Source organism: Jatropha curcas, chromosome 4 (genome assembly GCF_041381405.1).
Source record: "Jatropha curcas cultivar XTBG-Jc1 chromosome 4, XTBG_Jcur_1.0, whole genome shotgun sequence".
In the NCBI taxonomy this organism is placed as follows: Eukaryota; Viridiplantae; Streptophyta; class Magnoliopsida; order Malpighiales; family Euphorbiaceae; genus Jatropha; species Jatropha curcas.
In genome coordinates this window covers 18,228,650-18,249,922 of record NC_143154.1, presented here as the reverse complement: position 1 = coordinate 18,249,922, position 21,273 = coordinate 18,228,650, and the positions used below count along the sequence as shown (strand labels likewise).

Below are 21,273 nucleotides of genomic sequence, written 5' to 3'. Positions count from 1 at the left end.
CAAGAGTATCTTTGAAATAAATTGTATTAATAAATCTCCAATTTATTAACCCCAAAGGATAGACGTGATAAGAAGCATCTGAAGGGGTGAAGGATCCACGAGATTCGAGCCTCTCTTACTGCAAAATCTCCATTAGCTGACTCTTGTGCCTCTCGGAGCAAACCAGGTATTGGTAATATGTACCTTTCAATGGAATAATTTTGTCAATTAGGGCATCTTATTTCGCTAGTTTTTTGAGCTGGCATCAACAAGTATATTTAATAAATAATACAACTTGATCCTCATTATAATTTTAATAAATTTCTATGCAAGGATGTCCATTTTGTAAGTACATTGGTGCAAAAAATTAAATATGATACTTTTAACTATTCTAAATAACTATAAAGATTAGATTAACAATAACAAAAGTGAATTGGATCTTTTTCCTAATTTTCGAATTTTCTCTTAATCTCCTATAAGCTTGGCTCCGCATCATAAACAATATGATTTAGGGTTCATTCAATTTAATTGTTTACGTCGGTAGATAGAGATTAACCAATAAATATTACTGTATTAATTTTGCTACTTCTTGATATTAAACTGTAAATGAATATTAAAAATATAATTATTTTTTATATATTATATATAATACATATTTTTAAATTGAATATATTATTTTTATTCTATTGTATTATATGAATAAAAAATATTAATTAAATAAAAGGAAAACGAGGTCCTATCAGTTGAGAAACATCAAGGATGAGGTGAGTTGAATTTGTTTTTTTTTTTTCAATCCATTGGTATTATCAGTTCAAACGAAGCAAAATTACATGCTATTATTAAGAGACTTGAATTGTTTTGGCAATTTCATTTAAAATATCATCATTTAATTATTGAATTTGATTGAAAAAGTCCGATTTATTGGGTAACATGTAATGGAAAATGTCTTAGAAATGTTGAATATATTCAATAAATTTGATTTTATCCGTCTAATTTCTCTCATATTCAATTTCAACATGTTTTTAAGGGAGAAAATTGCTTTATAGATTCTTTGGTGAAGAAGAGTGTTGAAACATCTAATGATTTTCTAGCTTGGTTTTGATTAGATAAATTGCTCTAATGTGTTTTTAGGGATTCCTTTTACCTTCTTATCTCAAGAAGGGTGTTACATTATGCAAATTAAGATTTTCCAGATATTTATATTTAACCTTTACAAGTAGGTCGGGTTTATTTGGAGAATTAATGGTTCATGTTTAAATTTTTTTTTTTTTTGGAAAAATTAAATTTTTTCTAGATATAAATTAATAAAATAATTATATATTGCTAATAAAACCAATGAGCATATGGGTCTGAGAATTTTAATATTTTCTTTGAAATTGATTATAAAGAGAATAGCTTCGTCACGGTGCATTAGCAACTACATTTTCTTAGACGCACTAAAAAAAAAAATCTCATAACTGCGTAATTCATGGGAAGGAAAGGGATTGGGCATTTGTTCTTTGGAGCCAGACCAGATACACCCGATTTGGAACTGTTTCAAGAGGGTAAAAGTGGTGGTAATATTAATGAGAGAGATAGAGGTTGATTTCACCAAGATATACAAATTGAATCAATCAAATTTTTACAAGGATATTGGATTAAATAACAATAGAATTGATTTGCACATCAAGGTATAATTTAATGGTAAGTACATATACGATTTAACAATAAATTTAGATTTAAATCCACCCTCCCCAATACTCAAAAAAAAAAAAAAAACAAACAATTGGATTAATTTAGTAAATTATATGTGTGCATGAGAGCATTCTATTCGGTTCGAGCCAATATATATTCAATAAGTAAAATTCTTTTACAAGAAAATTGAATGAAATCAAATTATTTTCAGAACCAGATCAAATTGATTTAGTTGGGTTTACTTTTTTTATTTTGACATGATTTTTAGATTACATCAATTATATAATAAAAATTAAACTAAACTAAAAATTTGAGTTATTGCATTAAAATTGAAATAAAAACAAATATTTTTAAAAAATTACCTCGAATCAAAGTGAAACAACCGATTGTGTTTCATTGGGGTTTGATTCGATTGGTTTTACTGTATTACACTGAGCACTACTTTTATCTATATGAATTGGAATTGGACCCAATAACTTATTTTTTATAATGTATAAAATAGAAATTTTCTAAAAGCTTTCTATCTCTCAAAGCTTCCAGTAAGATACATATCATCTCCCTACTCCTTCTACACTATTCTTCTTCTATCTTCTTTTCTTCAAGTCAATGCCAAATGAAAAGAAAAGTTCAACCCAATATGATCCTTTTGACTATAATCATGACGGACCGATCCGAGAAGCTGCGTTTCCGTTCTTGATCGATAATTCATTCACATACACTGAACCATCAACACTGATTACACAAAACTCGTTACAAGCCTTCGATCTCATGCACATGAGCTTCACCGACTACTTACATGGCTCTACGGACTATCCAACAGCCTTTGACATGTCTGAGGTAATTTGTCCTATCCAAGGTTATTCAACGAAAATTGATGCTGCTGCAGCCACCAAAATCGAAAACCCTTCAACAGATTCATCGATATCTTGTCCTTCTAATGATTTAGCAGCCCAACAACACTCCCAAAAAGTCAAGAAAGAAAAGCAGCCGCCAACAGGACATGGAAATGGGAATGATAAGTCTAATAAGGAAGTGTAAGTTTCTTGCTTCTCCTTAATTTGTGGATTTCATGAGGTTATTTTTGAGGTTATTGTAAGAAGTAGGAGGATGAAAGTGAAGGAAATATGGGTCCATCTTTACCTTAATTGATCCATCTACTGTATGACATAAAATTCATTATCTGAATTGTGTACTTGTTCTCTCTATTAAAAGTAAAAGTTTATATTTAATAATTAGATATGGAAGCTGCAAACCCTAGTTCTATATACATGAAGAGAAAATACTTTTTTTTAGTGAGAGAAAAGGAGGATCGATCCACCTATAAAGACTGAAACTAGAAATTTATATTAATGTGTGATTAAAGGTTGGTAAAAAAAAAATTTCATATTTGGTTCAAATCTCAAGAGCCACATGCATAAAGCAAAACTTTTTCCTTTGAGGGACTCCATTTTAAACCCCTCGATTGGTGCCCCAAATACCCACTGTCATAGTGTTTTTCATTTTGTCTGTGGTTAATCTTGTAATTTTCCAGAAGCAAGCCAAAAAAGAAAGAGAAACAACAAAGAGAACAGCGATTTGCTTTCTTGACGAAGAGTGAAAATGATCATCTTGAAGATGGATACAGATGGAGGAAGTACGGACAGAAGGCAGTCAAGAACAGCCCTTATCCCAGGTTCATTCCCAAACGAACAGAGATACATACTGTGATTTCTCACACTGGTAGGAAATTTTTTATATTATATAAATAGCTCTTGAAAACTAAGATCTATCAATTACTCCAATGGTAATGGAAAGAAATTTCAGGATTCTGTCACTTGATTATTTATTTCGATCATTGAGTTGAGAATTTTTCATTTTTTTAAAAGCTGCAGTCTTCTTTAGGAATGAAAAATCTTTAGTTGAACTCCAAAATTAACAAAAGAAAAGAACAAACACATATACTAAGTTTAATTTCAACACTTTTAGATGCATCTGGCTGGCTAAGAAAATTTATCCATTAGTCTAAAGATATAAAAAGAAAACCTACAAATTAGTTAAATTAGAATCCTAGGTAAAATCTGAAAGATAGTATTTTATGCAATGAAATGATAAATAATAACAACAAAATAGTACTGTTATTGTGCAAAATTTCGCAGCCATATCATATACATGCATATCCTAATATTTTTTTTTATTCATGACCTGATGAGCTGAAACAACTGTGCAACAACTATTTTCTGGACTCACAAACTTCATGAAAACACTCGTGATCGGGAGATTCAAACTTGAGACCTCCTCTCTTCACATAAGTGAAAAAACCAACCAAAACACATCTGATTACTAATATTGGTTGGTTGCTTTTGCAGAAGTTATTATAGATGCACCAGCCAGAAATGCAGAGTCAAGAAACGGATAGAAAAATCAGTCGAAGACCCATCAATTGTTATCACAACATATGAAGGGCAACATAACCATCAATGCCCAGCGACTGCAGGTGGAACACGGTCACCTTTGCTTCTTGCATCAACATCGTCAATCGTCAATACAAGCTTTCCTCTGGAATTTCTAGCCCGCTTCCTTCTGCCAAATAACAAAGATGATAATGCCTTGTTCTATCAATATATAAATGCTCCACATCAGCATCTTCATCTGCCTGATTTTGGTCAATTGCAGGATTTAGTTCCCTCCAACACCTTTATCTTCGGACAGCAGCCATGAACTCTTAATTTAGCTTCTTTCTGTATTACTTGGAATGAAGTGATTTAGTAATACTAAGGAGGTCTCATTTAGCCGTTGAAGTAATTGTCTTTAGAAGAAGATGGAGCTCAGATATCTAGATACGAAATCTGAAAGAATCAAGTATGTGTAAATTAATGTGTTACTTTATTGGACGGTGCAATTGCAACATTGTTGGAAGGACTAATTAAATTATTAGGATAAGAATTGCATTTGGGTCCTCCTATACACTAATGCAGTTACCAATTGTCACAGTTTATTATTACTAGGGAAAAATACATTAAGATTCGTAAGTTATGGTTCAACTAATACTTAAATCTCTCTAGTTTGATGAAATAACTCTGAAGATCCTAACTTCTGTCTCCGTCTTATTATGAAGTCCCTCCGTCTAAAAATAGCCTTCTTTCCATTATACCGATTTGAAAAGTCTAAATTGCTTAATTAACATATTCATTCTTGTTTTTGGGACGTCTTCATCTGTAACAAATTACAGCAATAAACAACGAAGTTTTCTAGCCTCATGGTTGATAGTCAGAAAAATAACAAAATAGTTGAGTTCAACAATGAAAAAAACTAGACAGGACTAGCATATATTGAATTTGAACTGAAATTAGAATTTCATAAACTTATTTTATCTTTTCTTGTATTTCTCTAACAATTAGAAACAAAAGTTATTTAAAATGAAATAATAATAACAAAGGATTTAATTTTTTTTGTGTTCTAACCTCTTTTTTCCCAATTAAGAAAAAAAAAAAAAATTTAAACATCTCATCTCTTTCTTATCCCCAACAAAAAAAAAAAAAAAGAAAAAAAAAAGAAGTTAACAAAAATATAAAAAAATTGAAACCAAGAAACTTTAACAGGAAAAAAAAAAGAAAAGAAATCGGCAAAATGATCAAGAGAAATAGATTTGAGGGAGCTGCCGTTGTTTGTGGCTCTGTCAAAGTCTACTTTATTCATTACTCATCTGGTCTTCTTCTTCTTCTTCTCTCAGTCTATTAAGACTATTCATGAGAAAAGCAGTGAGCACGAGTTGCTTACTTGATGATTGATGAACCAGGACTTCGATTTGAAGCTGGACTCCATTCAAATATCTGCCTCCTTTTGAATCTGCTCCAGAGATGGTAGCAATTTAGGAAAACTGAAATTGGGATGAAAGAAGGGTAGAGATGGTATTTAAGAAATAATTTTCCACGGGTAATTTAGACTTTTTAGATACACAGAGGCTAAAAGGACCGGAAAAACATGTGCGCTGTACAATAAGATTTGTCCTCTATTTTGAATAACATTTACTAAATTGGTGATAAATTTCTGTAATAGAGAAAACTCTAACTCAAAATCTTTACTCTTCACATCTTTTTTTAAAATTTAATAATTCAATAATAATGAATATAAGTCGAATACATCATTATAATATTTCTATATGAATAACAAAAATATAAATATAGAAATTGAAATATTCTGTTTGAAATCTTCTGCTCTCCGTATTTTCTACAAGACTTAAAAGATTGATTTTATTATATTAATTTAATATATAAGTGATCTATATATAAATGTTTTTCAAACTGGATCCATAATCGAACCAATTTAATATTTGAGTCACGATTACCCGGTTAAATCGTATCAATTCGGTTCAACTACAATGTATTTTCTATTTTTATAATTATTTGTTAAATACAGTTGCAAACAACTTGATGAGAAAAAAATATTATTAATATTATAAGTGTATTATTATTTTCCGAACCACTTTGCATCAGACATCAACAATAATAATAAATTTAGTTCGCGAAGATATTAATATTATTTAAAAATATTATATGTTTAGTTAAAAAATTTATTGTATATTTTTTTATTTTTAAAATATTATATAAATATATTTTTTCAGCATTAGGAAAGAGGAAATCGTACTTGCGTTTGAATTACCTTATTATGCATGATATACATATTTTTATCTTATAACTATACTTAAAAACATATATAAGTTAAAATATTTTAAGGACAAAACTTAGCATAACAATTAATTATTGAAAATTTTAATTATCAAATAAAAATTAAAATTAAAAACTAGAAGTTATCTAATTATGTAATTTGATAATACAATAAAAAGTTATAAAACTTTACCCAAAAAAATTATGGAACATATATGTGAATGTTCAATATGTTTAATGATATAGAATATATGCGTGTGAAAAATCAACTGAATAAATTCTAAAGATTTATTTCTTTTAATTAATTCAATATGGGAATTATAAGACTAGTTTTAAGTTTAAAATCAATTGAAGATAATAATTTTATTTTATTTTTGTTATTTAATCATTTCATCTTATTTTTCTTTGTTGTTTAGAAAAAAAAAAAATCATGTTTATTTATCTCTTTCACTTTGAAAGCATCTAGGATTAGAGATGTCAAAATGAGTTGGATGTGTTCAACCCCGCACAAATTCACCAAACACGCTACACGATTAGGGTCAACATAAACACGATCCATTTAGTAGTCGTGTCAAATTTGTTGACACGATAAAAATTAGGCGGTGACACGAGCACGACACATGTAATCCACCTAATATCATAAGTAGATTAGGTGGGTCATGCTGACCTGTATACAACCCATCTAAAATCATAAGCAAGTTATGTGGGTCGTGTTGACCTGTAAACGACCCACTTAACCTGCTTATAATATTTTTAAGTTTTAATCTATTTAACTCAAATTGTATTTAAAAATAAAATTTTCATGCATAAACTGTAAGATTTTTCAAGATTCTTAATTAAAAAAAATTAATACAACAATAAAGTTTAAATAGAGTTTTTTTTCTTTTTTTTTTTTTTTGAAAAATGAATAAGATTTTAGTTGGAGTATTTATATCTGATACTAAAATTACCTCTTTACTCTTAAATAAATGGGTCATTCGCCTTACTTGTGTGTCAACCTGTGACACGATATATTTATATTCGTGTCATAAATTAGGGACCTGTTCATGGTACAAACCTATTTAACCTCAATCTTGACCTATAACACCCTCCGTCCATTATCGGAGGAATAGAAGGCGGATGCCACATTCAGTGTCGGAGGCACTAACCTAGCATACAGATCAAACTTAAATTTAAAGATGTGAACTAGATGTGTTACAAGTGCAAAAGTTTAGCAAGTCCATATTTTAACTTAGAAAATAATTTGAGAAATCCTACAGAAAATTGACTTAACTAAAACCTATTAAACAAAAGCACTTCTAATTCACAATCCTTAACATTCATCCATCAAACTCCAACATACATTCATCTCATACATTATCAATGTAAATATAATATTCATAAGCATTATATATATATATATATATATATATATATATATATATATATATATATATATATATATATATATATATATATATATATTCTTAAATTTAAAATCCATAACCTTAAGTATACATAGGTTCCATAATTCCTAATCATCATACATAAGAATATAACTTAATATATAACCCTGGTCTAATATAACTCTAAATAATATAATGTTTACAGGCCATATTCCAAAATACATATGTAAAGCATAAATTAAAGACTATCAAAAAGAAGCTCTTCAACTCCGATGTTGATCTTTACCAACACCCTCGGTTTACAATCTGTGCATGATAAATATCGATACCTTGAGTATAAAACTCAGTGGTGCTCAATAATCTCATGCATCCAATCTTGCGATGACAACGTACAATCATACTCATATTATACAATCATTTGAGATAACATTCATGCATAAGCAAATATTTCACATATAATCATATTAAGCATATTAAATCATAAGTTCACACACTTAAGTTATATATCATCATTTAAAAGCATGATTACATATTTGTAAGCTGAAAGCATAAGGTATCTTGTAAAAACAACATGTGATACATAAATCGTAAGGATCTAAGTACATAAGTTAAAAGCATAAAATATAAATTTACAAGTGCATTATTATATAGTATTATCCTATTAAGTAATTTCTTTCCTTTTTACTTGTGGGGCTCATAGATGCTTAGTAGAATAAGAAGTAGGTAAGATCATAGAAGTAGAAGGCTATAAAAGCTAAACAAAAGCAGAGGGCTTAAAAGCCAACAGAAGAAGATAGAGTGCGTCTGCTCATACAAAGGGCATCCACATACCAGGTGATAGACTTAAGAGAGTTTAGGAGAAAATGGTGTGGTTTTTCTTAGTGTAGAATTCCACTTATGTACTAATTACAAGCTCATTTTCAACCCCTAAAATAGCTATATATAGATTCGTTTACATCTTAATTACCGAAATAATAAAATATTTACAAAAGAAAATCCATAGGCTTTAAATGACCAGCTAGAGGCCTAAAATCATGCAAAATAAAATCTAGCACAAAATCTGCAAATACTTGATAGCATATTCTTCTAACACCCCCCCAAATTGATGCTGGTAAGTTTACAAGCATCAATTTGGCAATGAGGAAATTATGTGATGGCGATTCATGGATTTGGTGAAGATATCAACATGCTGTAGAGTGGTGGAGATATGCGACAAGGTTATAACTTGGCGATCATAGGCCTATCGAATAGAGGAGCAGTCAACTTCTATGTGCTTAGTACGTCCATAGAAGACAGGGTTGGCTGCAATTTGGATAGTAATAGTGTTATCAGTATGTAACAGAGTCGATTGATCGTATGGAAAACCAAGTTTTGTAAGAAGTTTGCATAGCCAAATGATCTCAAAACATGTAGCGAACATTGCATGATATTCTGCCTCCGTGGATGATTTAGATACATGATACGGATCCATCATCACTCGTCGCTGGATCGCAAGGAGGCATGGTGAACGACGAAGGAGATCCATTGGTGCTTCCTATCAGACCGATTACAAGGAGCCATGCCAAGCGATATGGGGCAGCCATATCATTATTTGTTCAAGCCCAAATAACACAAGAACTTCATGATGTCGCATTCAACAAGTGTTGTGAAGAACTTGAAGGCATTCCTAGGCTTCTAATGTTGTTGGTGGCATGTGAAGTTGAAGCACTCCAGTAAATTGGTTTGGATTGCGACAGTGGAGGAAAGCACGCCTGCTACAGTGGAGGAAGGCACGCCTGCTACAGTGCCGTGCTAATTAGCTTGACTTGCTACAGTAACTTTGACTTGCTACAGTGACATCGACTTGAAGGCTTGGAGTGACTTAGGCGTGTTTTGTGTGTTTTATGCTTTGTTAAACCTAGTTTCCTTATTTAGTATAAATAACTTGTCTTCCATGTAAGGACAAAACTTTTGACATTGATCAACTTCATTTGTTCAAGCTTTGCTTGTTCTCCTTTGCTTAGAGTGATAGTGAGAGATTGCTTCCTCTAATTGCATCAAGAATTAAGGTAAACTTATCAACTCTTTTGTGGCGTTTATCTTATTCTTTGCTTGATTATTGGTGTTACCGTTTCCTTATAAACGTGGGGTGCCATAGAGCGATTAATCTCGATTATTGGTGTTTCCGTTTCATTATAAACGAGAGGTGCCATAGAGGCGAACTTATATCTCATTCTTTGATTCGATCCGTATCAATACATAGTTCTGTTTCTTACATTTTCAAGATATAAGAGCATCACCATGAAACATGCACTAGTTAGTAGTAGATTTCCTATTGTCTAGACAACCTGGCTAATCAGTATCACTAAAGACTTTTAGTTGAAGAGAAGAACTAGCAGGAAAAACAGGACCACGAGCAAGTGTTCCAAGGAGGTATTGAATGATGCGGCAAACTGCAGATAGACGAAGATGCCGAGGAGACTACATGAACTTGCTAACAGTGTCTATAGCATAAGAGATATTTGGCTGGGTGATAGTTAAATAAATAAGACTACTAACCAATTTTCTATATAAAGTAGGATACTGAATAAGCTTTCCTTCATCACTTTGATATTTTACATTCAATTCCATTGGAGTTTCTACTAAATTAACACCTGCAAGTCAAGCCATTTGAACTAGATCCTTAACATATGTCCGTTGGTTTAATAAAAGACCTTGAGGTCAATGATGTACTTCTAACCCCAAGAAGTAAGTGAGCTAGCCAAGATCTTTCACATGGAAAGTGGAGTGCAATAATTTTTAAAGATTAGAGATTGCCTTTAGATTAGAACTAGTAATAACTATATTATCCACATAAACAAGGAGAACAACAATACCTTTTAGATGTCTGTTGGAAAAGCAAACAGGAGTAATATTGACTCTAAGTAAGAGAAGACCCAAGGAGAGTGGATCGAAAATTTTCAAACCATACACGCGAGGCCTGCTTTAAGCTATATAAAAAGTGTTTTAGCTTGCAAATATCATTAAGAGTGGTAGTAGGAATATCGTGGGGAAGTTTTATATGCCTCTTCCTTGAGATCTCCATGTAGGAATGCATAAAGTCCATGATTGAGATGTAGCAAGTGCTACAATGATTTACACAGTTGTCATTTTCACCACTGGTGCAAAGATTTGTTCATAGTTTAGGCCATACCCTTGCCTATTTCCAAGAACCACCAGCTGAGCCTTGTAACGATCTATGGATCCATTAGAGTGAACTTTGATAAAAAACACAAATTTATCGCCAACAGGTTTCACAAATAGAGGTTGTGAAACAACTTCCCAAGTTTGATTTTCCTCAAGTGCAACAACTTCTGTTTCAATAGCTTTCCACCAACAATATCAGGCTCTATGGCCTGCTTATAAGATGAGGGAATAGAAACAGAAGACAAGGTGGCTGTTAAGGTTGCTGTATTTGAGAAAGCATTCCTATCTAGAGATTTGCTAACCTGTGTTCTGTGTCTACATTAGGCAGATGCAATTGTTATAGCAGAATCAGCAGTAGGAGCATATGCTTGTGGGGACTCTAGAGGTGTAGAAGGCTGATTAGTTATGGCAAAGGGACATCTTTGATACAACAAAAATGGTTGAGAAGTTGTTGAATCTACAGTAGATTTAGTAAATAAAGGTAGAATAGAAAATGAAGAAGAAAGAGGATCTTGATGAGAGAAAAAAAATATTGATTTTCTAAAAAAATCACATTTCTAGAAATTCGAGTACGACCCAGATTGGGTTCATAACAAAGATACCCTTTTTTATGTATCAAATATCCTAGAAAAGCACATTTAATATATTGGGCAGTGAGCTTTGTGCATTCATGTGCAGGAAGATGAACATACCATACACAACCAAATGCACGCAGGTAAGAATAGTTAGGAGCATAACCAAATAAATGAGTGAAAGGAGAGACATTATTGAATGAGGGAGAAGGCAATCTGATAATGAGGTGGACAAGGATGGAGAGAGCTTCACACCACAACTGAGAGGGTGCTGATGATTCCAAAAGAAGGTTATGGATAGCATCAAGAAGGTAACGATTTTTCTTTTAGCTAAATTATTTTGTTGTGGGGTCGAGGAATTAGATCTATTTTAAAATTATTCTATTAGCTTGAAGGAATTCTTGAAACAAATGGGGCATTTAGTCATCCCATTGTTAGAATGAAGGATTTTGATTTTGGTAGAAAATTGGATCTAAACATATGCATGAAAGAGTTTAAACACAGAAAATACTTCAACTTTAGAATCCAAAAAATAAATCCAAGTGAAACGACTATAGTTATCAATAAAAGTAACAAAAAACTTATAATTTGCATGAGAGGTAACATGTGATATACACCAAAAATCACTATGTACTGTAAAGGGTTGGAATATTTTAGGCGTGTGAGTACGAAAAGGCAAAGTCTTACCTTGACCAAGTTTATAAGAATCGCAATCTGTGAACCCCTCCCCAAAATATCAAATGCATATGATGCATGTGACTAAGGAAGAAATGCACGTGATGTGTGAGTCGCCACCTTGTTTAATTATTTTAGGGTAAACTAGGAAAAAACCCTAAGTGACTCCAATTTTTTAATTAACCTAAATGCTAGATTAATTAACCCAAAGTTAAGGCATGGTCTACGAACCCGAGGTGGATCCCGAGACTATGTCATGCTGATGAACTAACCATGAATGAATGCTTTGCAGGGTAATTAATGTGATCTAGACCAATGAAATGTGTTTATGTGATTTTGACTTGCCGCTCGGGGTGAAATCCCAAACGTGCCTACGTACTTCCGTTTGAATGGAAGATCAAAGTCCACGTAGTTCGATAGGCCTTCTTTGAAGGGCTTTGAATGGGTATGCTTAATGCATGAGTGTGTGTATGCTTTGTGCATTTTGTTTAGGCATTCTGCCTGAAAATTGATTTTTAGGCATTTGATGCCAAAAATGTTGATTTTAATGGCTTTTAGCCAAAAAGATTGATTTAGGCAATTGTTGCCAAAAAATGATGTGATTTAGGCAATTTATTGCCAAAAATTGGTTAGGCGATTTGTCCCCAAAGTGATTAAGGCATTTGTGCCAAAAGTTGGTATTGGAAGGCGTTTAGCCAAAAGATTTAGGCAATTTGTTTGCCAAAAGTGATTATTCGGGCGTTTGTCGCCAAAATGACTGATTTAAGGCTTTTAGCCAAAATGAATGGATTTAGGCAATTTTTGCTAGAAGTTGATGTGATTTAGGCGATTGTCGCCAAAATGATTGTTTGAAGGCTTTTAGCCAAAAGATTGATTAATTCTAAGGCATTTTGCCAAAGCTTCTGATTTAAGCGATTTGTCGCTAAAAAGTGGTTAATCTAATTTATAGGCAATTTGTTTGCCAAAAAATTGATTGAACCATGGGCCATTTGTTGCCAAAATGTGATTGATTTAATTGTAGGCAATTTGCTGCCAAAACGTGATTGATTAAGGCTTTTTAGCCACAATTATTGATTAATTGGACTTAAGCCGGACTGTTCGAAATAAAGGCAATTAAACCGTAGTTATTAATTAACTAGGCTTTTTAGCCAATATTGTCGGATTTAGCATTAATACCACGATTATTAATTAACCGGGTATTTAAGCTTAATCATATTTGATTGAGGCAGTTTATTCGCCTAATGATTGACGTGAATGTGTTTATGCAGTTGTAGAATTATTAGGAGTAGAAGAGAAGAATGCATGAAATGCTAAAATTAAATAGGTAGAGTTTAGTTCGTGTACCTGATTTAATCGTCGACCGCTTCTTAACTCTAGGTTAAGCTCCTCGTTAAGGTAATATTAATTAATTTGATTTTTAATGACCACTTAAACAAAGCAAGAAAGCAATAAAACTAAATTAAAAATGCAGAAAAAGCAGTAAAAGAATCGCAAATAGCGTGAGGGAGAAGGAGCGTCCATCAACACAGACTGAGTGTCTCAAAACGGAGCCCCAGAGCCGTTTTTTATAGGAAAAAAACGCGACCCCGGGCGCCCCTGCCCGCCTTCGAGGGCGGGCGTGCCCGCCAGGCCTGGGCGGGTGTGCCCGCCCATGCTGGGCGGGCGTGCCCGCCCCTTCTGGGCGGGCATGCCCACCCCCGCGGGCGGGCATGTGTGCCTTTTCCCCTCTCTTTTTTGCTTTTTTCATTCCGGAGGCTTTTCCGGGAGTTTCGGACCTCCAAAAAATATTCCAAGACCTGTTCCGTGATCCTCGTAATTTTTCGGACATTTCAAGTACCATATTGGCATACTTTCGGTGAACTTTTTGAATGACCTCCGGTCCGACCGGACTATTTGTAGTCCGGGAAAATTGGCTCTTCGAGCCTCAAAATAATGGGTATTCACAGGCGACTGCAGCCACTGTCGCCGGCGGCGGTCCGCCGCCTTTAAAGGCGGCCGGGAAAACTAACTTTTTGAGCCTCAAAATTTGAGTATTCACAGTTGCCCCCCACTGGCTATCATTAAAATGATTTATGAGAGCCAGTGGCTGTCTGAAGGAGCAAATTTTGAGGATGGACAGAGGAGGAAAACCTGCCGTTGTTTTTTCTATGAAATGAAATGATCAAATGCATGGATTTATGTTTGTTACGTAAAGATGTCTTTGCCTCTTTGAGGACTTAAAAAGAAATTTTGCCTCTTAGAGGACTTGAAAAAGAGGTTTTCCCCTTAATGAGGGCTTGAAAAGAGATTTTGCCTCTTAGAGGACTTGGAAAGATGTTTTGCCTCTTAATGAGGGCTTGAAAAGATGTTTTGCCTCTTAATGAGGGCTTGAAAAGAGATTTGTTTTATTTTTGTTTTTTTCCTTTGAGAACCAAGGGTCCACCTAAAGTCGAAATGATCAAATGGCTTGGTTTTGGATGAAAAGGAAAGGTTGGCTATTGGTTAGGGTTTCACCCTAGGTTTTATGTAGAAAAAAGGTTAACCATTAACCGGGTTCTACCCTGGGTTTGTGTAAAAGAGATTGACGATGGTTGGGTTCCACCCTGGGTTATGTATGTTTTTTTTTAACACTTGCCCCTGAATCCGACTTGGAGGATTTTGCCCCCTGCTTGAGAGAGTTGATGCCCTTATTAGCTGAAATAGAATTTTTTCTTAATGAAAGACTAAAAATTCCGTGATTACTTCTGTGATGGGAGAATGGTGAAGGTTCTTATCACTTCTTGCGCCCAGAATGGTGCTGACAATGGAATACTTCAAAACAGTGGTGTTGTACTTGTCCAATCGATTGAGGAATCAAAGAGAACAAAGTCACTTATATGACTCGAGGAAACGGACAATGTGGATGACATCGCTCGTCTGAAAGGATCGAAGAAACGATGGTCCGAGTGGAGACGAGGTATTAAAGAATTACCTCTCAACGATTATGCTTGACATTTTTTAGGGTTGTTTTGGAAACTCCGAGGATTGAATTGACATTTTCCTATCTCTCTTTTTTCGAGGAATGACTCAAAGAGTGACGCTTTCAAAACGAACTTTTGAGAATGACTCGATTTTTGTGACTCGTTGTGGAATGACCACTGGTGATGGAGACTTGATTTTAGAGACTCATTGGAGACTCGATTTAGAGACTCAAATTTTTTCTTGTAGTGAATTTTGACTCGAAGGAACTCAGTGATTCCTGGAAAAAATGATTTATATACTCCCAAGGAGACCTTTGAAAGCACTCTTTTTTTTTTTTTGCCTTAACTTTTGCCTAGTAGCCGCCCTTTCGGGTTTTCGACTCTAGCGGGCTCAATTCTTGCCTGAAGCCGCCCTTTCGGGTTTTCAACTCCAGCTTTTATTTTTCTTTTCTTCTCTTTTTTTATTATTTTTTTTATATTGGCAAAGAGAAAATGCTTTTTATGATGCAAACTTATGTTTATGACCGTGCCTTTGCGGCTGCCTACGTATCTCCAAGAACTCTTCGGGGGATGGGGAGAATCAGGTCTTTCGTAGTTCCTTCCGGGACGCGAACTTCGTGCTCGGCTGGTGCGGAATTCATCTCCGACTTCATGTTAGCGCGGAATTCCTTTCCGTCTTGGTGCGGAATTTATTTTCGACTTACTGTTGGGGCAAAATTCAATTTCGCCTTAATGCTGATTGTGGAATTCATTTCTGATTTGATTTCTTCGGGATTCCTTCTCGACTTGATATTAATACAGAGTTCATTTCTGACTTGATTTCTTCGCGGGATTTCTTCCCGGCTTGATGTCTTTGCGGGATTCCTTCCTGACTGGATGTCTTTGCGGGATTCCTTCTCGGCTTGATGTTGAACCAACTTATTGACTCGAGCTCGCATGATAGTGATGAGCCTAGGCGAATCTGACTTTGTTGTTGTAGTGGTTTTACCACTGGTTGACTGAAATATGACTTGTATTCATCACAAAGAGTTTTGAATACCCACATTGTGGTGGTAACTTGAGTGCCTTGAGTGTTGAAGAAGCTTTTATGCTTTGAGTTTGTGGCTTCGCCATGTTTGAATTCTTGAGGTTAATTTGATTCCTTTTCTTGAACTTTATCTTCTTTTGAATTTGAAACTTATTTCCTCAATGGTTCTCCTCTCCATAAGGAATTTTGAGGAGACTCTTCCTTTTCCTTGTTTTGAGAAATGATCCTTGTTTATAAGGACACTTGTACTTGTGCCATGCCTGGCGCTTGATTTTCAAGGTGTTTGTTGTCATCCAATTTGTGGAAATGACTGCTTTTTTAACTTGCTTTTTCAAAATGTGAGCAGCCGCTTGGTCTTTCTCCTTATGGCTGAAATGATTTGTCATCTACCCTTGATGGGCTTGAATTTAATGGAGAGCTTGCAGTTGACCTGTTTTAGACAACTTGATTTCCTGTAGCTTTGTCCTTGATTTCTTTCTTTTGTGCAGAAGTTCCTTTTGACCCTTTTTTTCTTTTGCTTGTTTGATTCCTTTTGACCAGGGGTTCTTTTTGTCCCGTTTTTCCTTTTGCTTGCTTAGAAGCAGCCTCTCCATAAAGAATTTCGAGGCAACTTGATTCTGAGATGACTTGAGTAGTGTATGGATAGCATTGCGACTTCGTGCAGACCCAACCCAATTCCAAACATAACTTCTTTATTCTATCGCTTTTAAGCTCAAAATTCAGACACCTCTCTGTCGGAGCATCTTCCATTCCTGGGTTTTCGGAGAAACCATTCTGCCCCTAACCCCTTCAATCGGCTTTGCCTCAGTACTGTTTGAAGTCTTGGGTACCCTTTGCTGGATCCTTTCCATAATTACCCTTCAAAACTTCCCCTTTGATGGTGCTTCTTAGGATGCCCCCAGCTTTGACTGATGCAGAGCAAATGAAAGGATGAATGCATTTTTCTTTGCCAATTTTTATTATATTTTTTTTATCATCATTTTTTTTTAAATTTTTTATTATTATTTTTTCGATTTTTTTTTTTGCTTTCACAGGAAAGGATAGGGAAAGAGTATAAACATGATTGGAACGTAAACTGATCACTTTTTATTGATAAGACAAAATTTGTGTACCAAAGACACTTAGATTTACAAATGAAAACTTGAATGGAAATGAAAATGAAAAGAAAAACGAGACCCTAAAAGATAGACTCTGGGTGGACTGTGATGGACTAGGATGGGATTGACTATAGTGACTTTGTTCTTCTCGATGCTTAAATCGATCAGACAGGTTGTTGTTGGTCTTGAACAATTCCTTTGTTCTTTTGGAGGTTTGATCTCAACCTTCTCAGACACAAACTTCATTCATTTCTAAGAAAAGTTCGAAAGGATCGAACGATTCTTGTTCAGCAATTTTTTTTTTGCATTAATCCCATGGTTAGGCAAGGGATTGGTTGATATTCAGCTTGCTCTTGGGGATGATGGACCCATTGTCAACCAAGTCTTGTAGACGGTTTTTCAAAGTCCAACATGATTCGGTCTTATGCCCATGTCCTTGATGGTACTCACAGTATTCATTGGCTTTGAAATTCCGGGGCAGGGGGTTTGGTAATGGCCTTGCTTCTAAGGGCTTCAGTAAATTTGCTTTCACTGCTTCTCGGAACACCAAAAGGATTGGCATGCCGAGATCAGTATATTGCCTCCTTGGCTGATTGCTTCCCAAATTCCCAACACGTAAAGGATTCGTGGGGATTATACTGGCTATTTCATTTGTCTCACTGGACCCAGCATGATTCTGCTTCTTGTATGAGTATTCTTTGAGTTGACCCAACTGGATTAAGTCTTCCACCTTAGTTGCAGTTGCAATGAGCGATTGGAACGTAGGCAAGTACTGTGTTTGAAGCTGTAACTGGTAGACAGGCAGTAAATTCTTGATTATTATATCAACTTGTTCCTGTTCAGAAGGTTGGTTGATCATTTGAGCAGCTTTGGCTCTCCACCTCGAAAGGAACGAGGAGAAAGACTCATTGTTCTTTTGTTTAGTGGTTTCTAGCTCCCTCCGGGTAACATCCACTTCGATATTATAATGGTACTGCGTGTTGAAAGCATTGCATATGTCCTCCCAATTCTTCATTTTGGAACGATCCAAGCTTACAAACCATCTTAATGCAGCACCAGTCAAAGATTGCTGAAACAACTGAGCAAGGAGCTCGTTGTTCAGGCCAAACGGGTTGAGGGCACCCACATACATTTTCAGGTGCGTTTTGGGACAAGTGGTTCCATCAAACTTGTCCATGTTAGGCATCTTGAATTTTGTAGGTAATCTTGCTTCGGGGAATAAGGACAAGGAGTCCATGTCCACCACTTCCTTGTGGGTTTTGAGAGCAGTGATAGATCTTTCCAACAATTCCAGCTTCTCTCTCATTTTCTGAGCTTCCAGCTCAGAAGCAGTTCTGGAGGGCATGTCATCCAGGTTAAGGGCAGGGTTTGTCGGTTCAGCAGCAGGACCCTGATTGGAGGTAGTAGGTCCACTTCCCCCTGCCGAAGCCCCATTTCCATTACCATTACCTAGTTCAGCTATCAGGGCAGTCCTTTGGGCAGCCAATGCCTCATTCATTCTGGCCTCCATCCTGGCCTCCAGTTGTTCAATGAGATTTTGGATGTCAGTGAGTGATGCCATTGGTGCAGGTAGGGTTGTAGGAGTTGTAGGTAAAACTGGTGTAGCTGGTGAAGCTGGTGAGGTCGGTGATAGTACTGTAGGCGTGACTGGTACTTGAACGGGGGTTACCTGTGAAAGGACATAGTCAAAACGATTAGACTAATCCTATATAAGGTGTTTTCATAGGGTATGTGAGATAGTGTGAGGTGGGGTAATGTTGGTATGCTAGGACACCTCGACTTTTCGAATGGCCCTAAGTTCTCAAAGAAAATTTTTTCTTGGGCCTTAGGGGCCAAAATGTGAACTTTTGGGGCCAAATTGAAAATTTTTGGGCCTTAGGGGCCAAATTGTGAATTTTTGGGCCTCTGTGGCCAAATTGGGAACTTTTGGGCCTCAGGGGCCAAATTGTGAATTTTTGGGCCTTAGGGGCCAAATTGTGAATTTTTGGGCCTTAGGGGCCAAATTGAGAATTTTTGGGCCTTTGGGGCCCAATTGAGAATTTTTTGGGCCTTAGGGGCCAAATTGGGAATTTTTTGGGCCTTCGAGGCCAAATTGGGAATTTTTTGGGCCTTAGGGGCCAAATTGAGAATTTTTGGGCCTTAGGGGCCAAAATGTAATTTTTTAGGTCTCAGGGACGAAAAATGTGATTTTCCAGCTTTTGAAATGGAATGTTCTTTTTAATGAGATGATATGTCATGAATGCACACAACATCACGTCATACTTCGTTTAATGATATGATTCGTATCATTGGGTGCATACAGTCCTAAAGGATAGGTTCTATAGGCTATGACACAAATAGAGAATTAGCTTATAAAGGGACCCTTGAACCTTGAGTAAGGATATACCTAACCACATGTGAAACAAAGAGTTTCGCGTGGGTCCAACGGTACGCATACTCATGGGCCACCCCCAAAAGGATTAGGGGCGGTTTGCGGTAACAGGGAGGACGCTTTGGCTGTCCGTCGACATAATCAAAGAGACCTGCCGATCAGCGCTACTTGCTATCCAGACTCAGAAGTTTGAACAGAGAGAGAAGAAATTCATTTGAAATTCATTTTTTTATGCAATGGAGAACAAGATTCTCAATCGTGCAAATAAATCAACAAATTAAAAATGTTTTAATTTAGTTGTACAATCAAGTTCAAATTCTCCTTATCCCGTATTCTTAAAGAAAGAATACTGGATTTTTTTCTGTTGGGGTACCCTGCAAAACAAAGCATAGTAAATAATATCCTAAAGAAGGGCAGATTAGTTTACACAACAATTGTAGTCCTCTTTATGCAAAAAGATTGCATAATTCCCCAGTGAAGTCGCCAAACTGTGAACCCCTCCCCCAAATATCATAGCATATGATGCATGTGACTAAGGAAGAAATGCACGTGATGTGTGAGTCGCCACCTTGTTTAATTATTTTAGGGTAAACTAGGAAAAAACCCTAAGTGACTCCAATTTTTTAATTAACCTAAATGCTAGATTAATTAACCCAAAGTTAAGGCATGGTCTACGAACCCGAGGTGGATCCCGAGACTATGTCATGCTGATGAACTAACCATGAATGAATGCTTTGCAGGATAATTAATGTGATTTAGACCAATGAAATGTGTTTATGTGATTTTGACTTGCCGCTCGGGGTGAAATCCCAAACGTGCCTACGTACTTCCATTTGAATGGAAGATCAAAGTCCACGTAGTTCGATAGGCCTTCTTTGAAGGGCTTTGAATGGGTATGCTTAATGCATGAGTGTGTGTATGCTTTGTGCATTTTGTTTAGGCATTCTGCCTGAAAATTGATTTTTAGGCATTTGATGCCAAAAATGTTGATCTTAATGGCTTTTAGCCAAAAAGATTGATTTAGGCAATTGTTGCCAAAAAATGATGTGATTTAGGCAATTTATTGCCAAAAATTGGTTAGGCGATTTGTCGCCAAAGTGATTAAGGCATTTGTGCCAAAAGTTGGTATTGGAAGGCGTTTAGCCAAAAGATTTAGGCAATTTGTTTGCCAAAAGTGATTATTCGGGCGTTTGTCGCCAAAATGATTGTTTTAAGGCTTTTAGCCAAAATGAATGGATTTAGGCAATTTTTGCCAGAAGTTGATGTGATTTAGGCGATTGTCGCCAAAATGATTGTTTGAAGGCTTTTAGCCAAAAGATTGATTAATTCTAAGGCATTTTGCCAAAGCTTCTGATTTAAGCGATTTGTCGCTAAAAAGTGGTTAATCTAATTTATAGGCAATTTGTTTGCCAAAAAATTGATTGAACCATGGGCCATTTGTTGCCAAAATGTGATTGATTTAATTGTACGCAATTTGCTGCCAAAACGTGATTGATTAAGGCTTTTTAGCCACAATTATTGATTAATTGGACTTAAGCCGGACTGTTCGAAATAAAGGCAATTAAACCGTAGTTATTAATTAACTAGGCTTTTTAGCCAATATTGTCGGATTTAGCATTAATACCACGATTATTAATTAACCGGGTATTTAAGCTTAATCATATTTGATTGAGTCAGTTTATTCGCCTAATGATTGACGTGAATGTGTTTATGCAGTTGTAGAATTATTAGGAGTAGAAGAGAAGA

General features: G+C 35.3%; 1 protein-coding gene across 1 annotated transcript; it reads left to right on the top strand.

The window, feature by feature from the left end:
- The first annotated feature begins 2,152 nt into the window (after window positions 1-2,152).
- Window positions 2,153-4,560, top strand: LOC105642429 (uncharacterized). The gene is made up of 3 exons (XM_012227249.4): window positions 2,153-2,687; window positions 3,185-3,325; window positions 3,999-4,560. Exons 1-3 carry the CDS (start codon window positions 2,260-2,262, stop codon window positions 4,348-4,350), a joined length of 921 nt encoding a protein of 306 aa, XP_012082639.2. The 5' UTR covers window positions 2,153-2,259; the 3' UTR covers window positions 4,351-4,560.
- Window positions 4,561-21,273: the final 16,713 nt, after the last annotated feature.

Coding starts and splice junctions, on each gene's coding strand:
- LOC105642429 (XM_012227249.4), top strand. CDS start 2,260: ATGCCAAATGAAAAGAAAAGTTCAACCCAATATGATCCTTTTGACTAT. Junction 2,688..3,184: donor GATAAGTCTAATAAGGAAGT/GTAAGTTTCTTG, acceptor GTAATTTTCCAG/AAGCAAGCCAAAAAAGAAAG. Junction 3,326..3,998: donor AAGAACAGCCCTTATCCCAG/GTTCATTCCCAA, acceptor TTGCTTTTGCAG/AAGTTATTATAGATGCACCA.